Source organism: Cephus cinctus, unplaced genomic scaffold, assembly GCF_000341935.2.
Source record: "Cephus cinctus unplaced genomic scaffold, Ccin1 Ccin1_scaffold1301, whole genome shotgun sequence".
Classification (NCBI taxonomy): domain Eukaryota; kingdom Metazoa; phylum Arthropoda; class Insecta; order Hymenoptera; family Cephidae; genus Cephus; species Cephus cinctus.
The window spans coordinates 1-11,744 of NW_014333732.1; the positions used below are offsets into that span (position 1 = coordinate 1).

General features: G+C 35.6%; 1 protein-coding gene across 1 annotated transcript; it reads left to right on the forward strand.

Moving 5' to 3' along the window:
- Nucleotides 1-5,796: 5,796 nt before the first annotated feature.
- Nucleotides 5,797-10,192, forward strand: LOC107272828 (dolichyldiphosphatase 1; the record flags this gene model as incomplete). The annotated part of the gene is given in 4 exon segments (XM_015750366.2): nt 5,797-5,897; nt 5,984-6,162; nt 6,580-6,807; nt 7,749-10,192. Coding segments are annotated over 4 exon segments (638 nt in total), but the record flags the coding sequence as incomplete, so codon positions are not given.
- Between the last annotated feature and the right edge of the window lie 1,552 nt (nt 10,193-11,744).

An 11,744-nucleotide genomic window follows, 5' to 3' on the forward strand; every position in this document is an offset into this window, starting at 1 on the left:
AATCGCGTCAGAACCTTCAATTCCTATAGTGAATGTATCAATAACTTTTTTCCTGACATATAGCGGTTCATAAGATATTTCGTTCCAAACACAGGTATAAGGAGTTGACTCGAGTAAAGAGTCTTGGCGCGCTGCGCCCTGTACAGCCGGTTGACTGTACTTGGCGCGAGACTCGACCGAGTCTCTTGATTCTCTACAATATATTCTCTTAGGTTTTTTTGGAAAGTTCATAACGTTGTACATTGTTTTACGGACGTTGGTAGCGAGTTAAAAATTTGGATTCCATGGTAGTATTCACTTTTCTGCGCACTCTTCGTTTTTCGAAAAGGAATATTTATATTATGAGTTGCCATGTTAGTCTGGTATTGCCATTACCCGTTGGCCTCATATTACTACTTAAGTTATCAGGCAATATATCGTTCACACACTTATATATAAATATACTAGCATTGTAATGGATTCTCTGTTTCACAGACAGGAATTGCAACGTTCCTAACATATCTGAAATCCTCGTATCACTTCTACGTTGTAGTATCACTCGCATCGCTCTACTTTGCGCTTTTTGAAGACTAAGCATTTCTGTATTGCCTGTGCCTTGTAGTAAAGTTGCGCTGTATTCAAAATGTTGCGCTATCATAGTTTTATATACCATGCATCTCGTGTATGGTATTAGATAAGATCTTATCCTGTTAAGGAAGCTCGTCTTCTTTGCAATTTTTTTACGTATATACGCTACATACTCCTTGAGCTGTATTTTTTCATCTATCATAATGCCTAGATATTTCATGACTGCGACTCTTTCCATACTTTTTCCTCCCACACTTACTAGATTCATGTCCCTACCCTTTTTCTTTTGTATTCCTCTTACCACCATATATTTCGTCTTGTCCGTATTTAATTTTATCTTATTAACGTTCAACCAGTTTTCTATCCTTTGGAATGCCAGGTTCATTTTGCCTTCTACCTCTTCTGTACTGTACCCTTGCACGTATACCATCGTATCGTCAGCAAACAGTTTTATGCTACAATCTTCCGTTGCTAAATTTATTATATCATTCATGTATATGATAAACAGCAACGGACCTAATACTGAACCTTGTGGTACCCCATACTTTGTTTCCACTTTTTTAGACCATAAATTATTAAATTGAACTTTTTGGTGTCTTTTGTCTATATCTCTAACCATTTAACACTAGAAAGACTGAAACTTAGTATATACCTATACTATATTGCCCAAAGCAGTCAAAATGACTGCATTGTGAAAGAATAACTAATGTGTAAAGAAATTTATTTAAAATTAATCTTTAATATTTTTTATATTATTTCCAATAACTCACTTCTATTCGACATTTCTTTCATGAATTTAGGGCGCAAATGAAGTAAAATAAAGAACTTGTTAGAACAAGTATCACTGCATAAAGATTCAAATAACAAGTACTACTTTAGCTTATTGAGCAACTGCAACTTATCAAGTATACGCCCAAATCGACAATTTGTCATGTACTTGTATGTTATCATGTGACAATAATCGAAAAAAAAAATTAAAACTGTTATTTCAATATAGAGCCGAACTGGTCATATAACAAATTTACCCAATTCAATAATAAGAGTCATTTGATTATTTAAAATTTCCCAAGCAGTCCAAACGACTGCTTTTGGGCAATATAGGTATAACACATATATATTGTGACGTTAAAATTCACGTCGCAAGGTCCCGAGTGTAGAACTAGCGTGTTTTAAATACGGGACGCATTACCGTCCCTCGGGAGAGTCGCGAAAGGTACCGGCCAAGAACTCCAGGGTCCAAGATTGTATTAGAATCACTTAAGATTAATTATTTTTGTTACGTACAACTATTTCATGCATTTCGTATCCGGCCACCACCACCACCAACGTTTCGCCGAGGGAGAAAAGAGCAGCCACGCCCAGACAGACCATCAGTCGCAGCCTCGCTCGAAGGAAGTCGCCGCCAGTCCCGCGAGGGAGCGTGGAGACGCACTATGTCATCAGGCGCCTCCACCCCGCAGCTGACGGCTCCCGAATCAAGCGGGAAGCCGAGACAGCATAAGACATCGCACTGGATCATACCGTACCGATCATAGTACTTTTTCGTATATCGGCAACATGTTGATTGGCCTGAAGTCACTACCGTTTTTTGGTTTCTGTACTTTCGGTATCAGTATTATGGTAGACGATTTCCAGTGACGTGGACATTGTCCTTCCTTAAATGAGGTGTTAATAATGTCCATAAAATCATCTTGAATAATTTCCCTAACTGTTTTTAATATACTACTGGATATTCCTTCTTCCGTTCCTTTTTTTATTGGTAATTAACTTATTATCTTCTGTAGTTCCACTATATCGATGGGTTTGAATTCATCGAGCCATTGTTCATTTTCATACGCTATATTACTGTTTGTGTCTACTCCCGTTTCTATAGATTTAACTATTTTGTCTATGCTATTTACAGAGAACATGTTAGATTTATCAGCTACATTTATATTTGACTCGAGTTTTGTTGCATCAAGCTCTAAGTCCAAGTCCACTACTTCGTTTTTGTCTACATTCACTCCCTTCAGGATGTCTTTAAGAGATTTCCACATTTTTGTAGAATTCCCTCTATTTTCATCTATCACCTTCTCGTAATAATCCTTTTTCGTTTTTCTTATTAGTTTTACTAAATTATTTCTCTCTGCTCTATATTCTGACCATTTCTCCTCCGTTTTTTCATATCGTGTTTTGATATATGTCTTATCTCTTGCCGCTGCTACTTTTCTTAGTTCTTCAGAATACATTTCTTACTTGCCCATTTACTAGGTGTTTTAAATTTCTTCCGAGGTGCAACCTAATCTAAGGCTTTAATCATGTTACTGATTAACCTATTTGCTTTAGCATGTACGTCTCCACTTCGCACTTCATTCATTTTTATAATATCACCTAATGCTATCTTGTATTGTAGCTCAGAGTAATTACTACAGTCCCTCGCTATGAACTCTTTTCCTCCCGTTTCTACGTGCGTTACCTTGAGAGTGACTTGTATCCACGAGTGGTCCGTTATTTTTGGTATATGTTGGACCTGTACCTCTATGTCCATATTGGCAAAGACATGTGACTCTTGTTGTCTCTTGTACGTATTGTTTCATCCCTAATTCTTTTATCATTACTTGCAATTTTCTTACATAATATAATCCACTTTTCATATCTATATTAAAATCCCCAACTATTATACATTCCCCTTTAACAATAATTTCTTCAACTACTTCTTCTATAAATTTAATAAATTCTGCATCTGATGTACTCGGCGAATGATAGATAACAGCTATCACACCTTTATAAGCTGGATCCCTTACTTCTATGGCTACGTACCAACAGTTCCCCACTATTTTCTTAGTTTGTAATAACTGAACCTTTACATCATTTCTTGTATATATTAATACCCCACCTGTTCTCCTATTTTTAGAGTCACATTTTACTATACTATATCCCGCCACTTTTATTTAAGCCTCCGTAATGTCTTCTGTTAGCCTCGTTTCCGTCAAGGCCAAGAACATAGACCTCATCTTCTTAAGAACTTGTTCTTCAATTTCGTCCTTATGTATCAGTAAGCATTGCACATTTGTGCACATTAGTACTTCTCTTCTACACCTTAATTGATATTCATCAACGTGGTGTTCTGTTCTCTTCCTCTCTTTTTCCATCATCCTCTTAAACGTGGGACATTCTCTGTCAAGTTTATCATGTTCATCGCTTATCGACACATGATACTTTTGTATCTTAAATATACAGTTTACGCATCTCTTCTTTGTTTCTTTGCATTCACTGCCTTTGTGCTTACCCGCACAGTGCTGATACTCCTCTTCTCGTTTGCAATACTTCGCAATGTGATTGTATCCCCAACATTTAAAACATCTTTTAACACCTACGAAATCTTGAACTGGGCAATTTTTCCATCCCAAATTGAGTTTCTCTTCTCGATTATTTTGTTGTGCGTTTCGGTATCTACTTCAAGTATCACCGTACCTTCCGTGTTTCTTCTATCATTTTGCTTTCCCACTCTTCCAATTTTTCCTATCTTCTTGATTATTTTCATATGGGACGCATTCATGCCATTTGGAGTTTTTATTGTTTCTATTATTTGGCTATCACTCATTTCCATCTCTTCTGTATCTATCCCAATTATTCTTATCTTATGCTTCTTCTGCCTAGGCGCGCTCACATTGAATTTGCCCCCTAATCTCTGTTCCATCGTATTCTTTAGGTTTGAATTTCACTTTTTGTGCTGCTTCCCAGTATGACCGCACCATGTCTACCCTTCTTTGCTTTTGTGACTCCAATATGCATGCTCTTGATATCGATTCTTTCTTTTACTTGTTTCTTTGTGGTCTCATTTTCTTGTTCCTAGACTGACTCTTTGGTTGACTTTGTACAACTTGAATGTTTTGTAGCACAAAGTTCACTAGATCTTTTTTCATTTTATTTACTTCCTCACTAACAGTTTTTCTAACTAGTGTCTCTAATTCCATATCTTTCCAATAAATAACTTTCTGTTTTATTTCCTCAATTTTTCCTTTAACAATCTCTGTAATGAGTTTTTTAATATCTCTTTTTGCCACCATATTGTGTCTCATGTCACTTGCAATTTCCACATTTTTATCAAGCTTCTCATCCAGAGAAGGTATCTTCTCCTCTGTAGATTGTTTCCTCTCTTTGCTACTACTCGCTCCTACTTTCTTCTTTTCCATTAATAATATGGTTTCTGTGGCCCCTACACAGGGTATTAATTCGTCATCGATGTTGTACTTCTTGTGCAGTTTATGGCAACTCGGGTGAAAGATTTTGTCGCATGGAATGCATTTAGTTATCTCTTTTAATATTTCCTTCTTGCATCCTCTGCAAATATTTTCATGCAACCCGCTTGGGCTGCCAGTTTATACCAACCGCGTACTCATATTGAATTCAGGACAGTATTTATATTATTCGCCACATTATCACGGCAATCTCGATGACGTGGCCAGAATATGGCACCTGTCTTCACTGCTATCACTCAACTTTTTTTAACGATTTTCTTGTATTTCGCACAAAGTTTATCACTTTCCTCCCTGATAGGTTATTCACTTGATTCTCACATACTTTATACACAAATTGTACACCCATTTAGTTTCAGGTACACTCAAAAACCCACTTCATTTGGGTTAAAATTGAAGAGCTGGATGTAACACGTTTCTTTCGGTAAAGAGAGCGCGCGCGCGCGCGCGTGTGTGTGTGAGAGAGAGAGAGAGGGGGGAGGGGGGAGGGAGGGAGGGAGAAAAAGAGCGAGAGAGAGCGAGAGTGAGAGAGAGAGAGGGAGACAGACGAAAAATGCTCAAGCAACAGGATCACAAATTCCACCACTAAGGCGCCACGTCATACAAGCAGGAAAAATTATATTGTATACATACAGGTCTTGCAGTTCGCCCAAATTTCAGTGGTGGATGGTGTCGTCTTTGAAAAGCACGGCTTATTTCATCCCGTAGTCACAGCCAGCTATGGGACAGACATAGAAACAGAATTGCTCGACCACAACGGCTTTTGTGGCCACGAGGCAAAGCGAGTAGTGCTTTTTTTTAGAAGACTACTCCTACTGCTGGAGTTGTAAGACCTGTATGTAGGATCTTGGTCCTGCGACACGCACGCATTTCTAAAATAAAATATTAACCTGTTTGTTAAGAATGACTAATTAAAGCAGTATATAGACATTTAATAATACATGCAATTTTTCTGTAACTAAGATAGAACGATCTTATGCTTTTTTTTCAGGAGACTCTGTTGGTAAGGTCTTGGCGTTAATAAGTTTAACACCCTTGGCTATAATAACTGGTTTTGTTACGCTGGTTCTTTTTAGAAGAGATTTGCATACAGTGAGTAATATACACTCAATACTAGAAATCTTAAAAAATTCGTTGTATCTACATTATATGTTAAGAAATTAAATGATGTGTTACAGATTACATTTTTTGGTGGTATTGTAATTAATGAAGCAGTAAACTTGCTGTTAAAACATACTATCTGTGAGGCAAGACCAATGAAAAGAGATTCTCTCTATACTGAATATGGCATGCCATCTACCCATGCTCAAACTATGTGGTTTTTTGCTGCATATGTAACGCTTTTCATATGCATAAGGTAATATTCATGACTGCAGCACTTGATTTTTACAATCTCAAAATTCTCTTTTTTTTTATCAATTCAGATACTACAAAATTGAGGTGTTGATGGGGACTTTAAATAATTCAATAACTTTAGCAAATAAGCAGTGATCCTATTTCGGCGTAAATCAATTTATACTAAATCGATTTAAATGTTATAGTTTGTGAAAATGGCTTAAAGAATAATAATTCCCATGTAAAAAATTCACTGATTTGCATAAATATTATAGTGCATAAATTGGTTACAACGGATGTGATTATCTGTGAAGCATTATACTTTTTTTTAAACCAAACGTTTCGTTTAATTTTTCCGCAAAATATTTTGTAGTCTCAATTTTACTAATACTAAATTTTATTTAAAAAACTATTAGTTATTGTGTTGTTATGCTTGCAGGTTACACTACAGCAATAATTCAACAGTATCAGAAAGGTTTTGGCGGATATCGATAATAGCGGGATGCGTGATTCTGGCTTCCTTGGTAACCTATAGTAGAGTATACTTAATGTATCACACAATAACTCAAGTTGTTTGTGGTACAATAGTAGGTATAGTTTTGGGGATCACATGGTTCATTTTCACTCATTTGGTTCTAACGCCATTTTTTCCTATGATAGTTTCATGGTAAGTGTATATAATTATTAAATTCTATAATTATTATATTGCCCATTTTGCTGTTCAAGAATATTAGTGTATCTGTAATGAAAGCTGTTAAAATTTATTCATATTATTTACAGAAGACTCTCTTTATAAGGCGTAATAAAATTCCCAAAATCTCAACCCTTTGAGAACAGGGGGGCTGCTCAAACAATGAATCATGGGAAAGTTTATGTTTTACAGGTTTTTGGGGTCTCTGAATCCGAATATGACTTTCAAATTCTAAAATTCTGTGATATAAAATGGAGGATTAAACATAGCCGAACTTGAAATTATAAAAATGCAAATATCATTCAATATTTATGAAACTCGTATTATAGGGATTTTCGGTGCTAATTCTGATTCTGAAGTAAAAATTTCAAGATGACGGACTCAATATAATCAACCTTGAAATAACATGAGTTTCTTAAAAACAGAATGATATTGGCATTTTTAACATTTCAAAGTTGGTCATATTAAATTCACAAGCTGGAAAATAAAATCTCTTATGCATGTACGAAGTTTTATGAAAATTGGACCAATAGTTTCTGCAATATGAGCGGAGAGCATTCATAAAGACTTCAATCCTCAAAAGATTAATGCCTCTACTCGTACGTAAATCTTCCAGTATCGCGCATAAAAAAAATCTGAATGATTTTCTCCTCTTCGGTTTTGTTGGGGGAAAGCAAAGCTATAAACCGAAATAGTCTCTTAAAGAGTGCCCACATAGAGAGAGTCGGCTGTATTGTGATATTGCAATCAATATTTGAATACTGATCTTTATGGTATTTTTTCTAGAAACTTCGAATGTTTGATTTTAATTAAACGAATAATACATTAATGGGCAATTGTTTTATAATATTCTATATGTGTAATACGCCATCATAGTTCAAAATATATCAAACGAAACTTGTTACTTTATTTTTTAGGCGGATGTCAGAGTATTTACTCTTACGTGATACAACTCTAATACCAAATGTGCTATGGTTTGAATATACGAATACACGTACAGAGGCAAGAGCTCGATCTCGAAAGCTGGTATCAATGAAGTCTCAGTGACGACTGATGGTTGGCCAATGGGCTGACAATAAATAAATTAAAATCGCTGGGTCTAAGGTGTTAGAAAGTAAAAAAAGTTATAATCAGATATACAATGTACAGTTAAATTTTAGTGAATTTATTAACGGTTTTTATATTTCTTCTTCAATTTTTCTTTTCTTTTATTGTCTGATTCGAATCAGGTAACAAACTTGTTTGGAAATAATGTATATTGTTTTATCCAGAATCTAACTTGTTTAAATCAATATCAGTTTTTCAAAATCCTATCATACACTGTCTAGTAAAAAAATAGATATATATGTATATTGTATTAACGGCTTGAGCGGCTTTGACGCCATAATACGAACATCGTTCATTTTGCCAATGACTTAAACAATTTTTGCCTAATTTGGTACCCTGAGGTTTGTTGGGTCGCTGAATGCGAATTTAGAGTAACCAATTTAATATTCAAAATGATTCTAATATAGCGGATCAAAATGCAAAAAGTGACTTCATTTGGATGAAATTCGGTACCAGGGAGTTGTCAAGATCGCTGATTGCGAATCTGAACTCGAAATCCAGAAATTAGAAAACGCAGAATGAATATGCCGGACGAAAATACAAGAAGAGTCTTAATTAGAATGTAACTCGGTACTTCGGGGTTTCCTAAAAATGAAGAAATGGAAATGGCGGATTAAATATGGCGGCTCGAAAATTCTAAAAGTCATATAACTTACCAGATTTTTTTTTTTGAACTTCCTATTTCACAGTTTTTCAAATACGAAGTGACGGAAAAAATTTAAAAAAGTTCAAACGGTCCAATATGGTGCGCAAAAAACGAATGCGTATCGCTGGACCGGGGATAGGAATTAGGCAAGACCGTTAAAATAAAAGTTAGGTCATATGTTCCGGAGATTCAGGGGTCGCCTGATTACTTATCCCAGCATGAATCATTAAATATTTTTGAATCGCTGCTTATCACCCTTATTGTACATTTGAATAAAAACAACCTTAATGAACTATGTTTCATCCAAATCGAAAGCCGATGATTTGTTCCTGCCGCTTGAGGCAGAAACGATGAAATTTCTTTGCCGCTTAAGGCGTTAAGGATCGCTTTACTTTACAAACTTTTTAACAAGTTATTAATGGCTCGCATAATACATAATGAAATAAAGACTCGCCTAGTCGACAACATCTCTTTATTTGTATTATATATAAGTTGCTCAAGAAAGTAAAAATATTATAAAGTTTTCATTTTCTTGCATAAACTATGAATACACCCGATAAGCATTCGATAAATTCTATTCAATTAAAATATTTTACTGAATAAGAATTAGCTAATAGCTTTAAGCGAGAAACTCGACAGAATGTCAATAAATAAATAAGCTTGTATTCAGTCCTCACTTTTACAGATACATGTGCTTTTTAATTTATGAATGCTATTATCGTTTACTATCTACATAACCCCGCATTCTAAAGAGAATGAAATTAGAAAGTCACATGTAGCACCAAACGTGGGCTCTTAATACAGGTAGTTAGTATTTTTACAGTCCTATATGATAAGGCTGATTCTAAGACGTAAGATATATTAGTCGAACGCAATATATTATCCTTGTTATTGAACGGGAATAGGTATTAATGGAGGGCCTAGAAACTTAATTAGAATGACAGACTGTGAAGACACAAAAGTTTTAATTACCACACCTTTTTGTAAGCATAACAATTTTGCCATTACAATATTATAATGATTAAAAATGATGCAGTAATTTATTTGGAATGGAGCGATTTATTCTTCTATTTTTTAATTATTCATTATCATACTGCAATGTAAAGAATTGCTATGTCGGTAGGAAAGTGCATCTAGTTCGTTTGAATGATATATTCACGTGAAAATTGACTAATTTATGGTTTTCACGCTCTCTGACTAATGAGTATCTAGGATCTTTTAGCGACCAGCTGTGGTAACTTAAATAAATATTAAGTACACGTGTATAAAACTTCGACATTAGGGCACTTAAGAAACTTTTTATATGTGGTGGATGTTTGATAATACTTCAACAATTGAAATAAGAAAGAAAGCTAAAGAATAAGTGTCAAGACGATCGTCATTGTTAACCACAACTTTCTTCAAACGGAGGAAAACTTTTATAAAAGTATTGCATTGTTGATAGTGAAGGCAAAGTTTCTTATTATAACTACAAAGTGTTTTGTTTCTGATTTTGATTACTGTTAAACATGTTAAAACGTTTAAATACCTTGGAGGTATGTACAAGTGAAGCGTATGATTTGTATATATTGTCTCCTAACTTACAAAAATAAAACGATTTCATGCGTTTGTTGGGTTATCGTAACTATTATAAAAAAGATGGACAGCACTGAGGGCCAATGGAACAACTTAGTTATTGATTATATACAAACTACCCAAGACGTATGGATCGGGAGACCATTTTGAACCAAGACACCTGTTGTAAGCCCAACACTGGATTCACGGATTTGACTGCCGGAAAGGGTTTTCGGGAGTCAGGTACTTTGGGATTCGTTGCCCGAGTAAAAAGGTGGAACTTAACTCTAGATAACAAGTAAAAGATTTATTTGAAACAAAATAAGTTACGTTAGAATACACTATTAGAAATAAACCGTAAACGTGGTGAATACGAAATCACGAGGCTGGAGGTTAGTACTTCGACTAAGTTACCGTAGTAACACTTCACTCGTAGTCCTCTACTTTGTCTGACGTGCCGACAGGCCTTCCGCTTTTTATATCTTTGTTGAAATAAATGTAGTCGGGATCACCGAAATAATTATCTTGCGGTTTCACAGATATATTTATTTATAATATTAGAGTATATTTATTGTAATATCCTTCTTGATTACATCTCAGTTATCGGATTCTTATCCACGTTGCGTCGGCTCTCTTCAGGTGCCATAGACGCTCTTTTTCTCTATAGTACTTATCTATAGTCGCGTATGACTACCGTACGCATTGTTCTCTCTCACCTGGGGATGCGTGCGCATACTCCCGTACAAGCTATATTCAGATCCTATACTCGAACCATAACTTAGAATTGTAGCATACAAAATTACTCATATCTCAACAACCTTAATTATGGAATTTTTAGAGATACAATAACCAAGGATTGTTTCTATATTTCGCCATGGTGTCGGTGATGTGTATCCTTTGTTTCATAATATTGGCGAGTGGAATGTGCTGCGTCGCAGCGTGGCCATTCCGTCGCTTCTGACGTAGGCGCGTTTCCAAATCTATATTATGGTTTACAACACACCACACAACCCATATACATATATGGTACACAGTTCCAGGGGGATGCTATTAAATTTCGAAATGTAGAGATAGACCTCTTTTTTATATTTTATAAATTTTATTTTCACGGTTTTGATCCATAAGAGGCCTTATCCTAGCGCGGCCTGGATCAAGGGCTGCCGAGGCTCAGGATAAATTCGATAAATATGTTGGGCGCCAATTGGTTTTATAGACCAATAACTAATTATTTAGCGATGTTCGAAATGCACCGGCTAGCAAAATTACCACCGGAAGGGTTCCGTTCGGTGACCCCAGGAAATTGCAGAAATAAGAGGTGTTATGTATCACAGATTTACTTACAGTTTATTTTATGACTCGGTACAAAGACAGCTCGCTCGCTGGTGGGACTGCGCAGATCAACGGTATTCCTCGGTAGACAAAAGTTCGACACTCGGTCCTTGGTTCACAATAATTTACACGGATAAAGCGCACTATCTGCTTCACGACTATTAATTCTTATAAATTTTTACTTTTATAATATTAACATAGACCACAGTAAATATAAAAGACCAATCTCTTGTATATGGCTTCACGGTTAGTCCACGATACATACACGTACAACGTG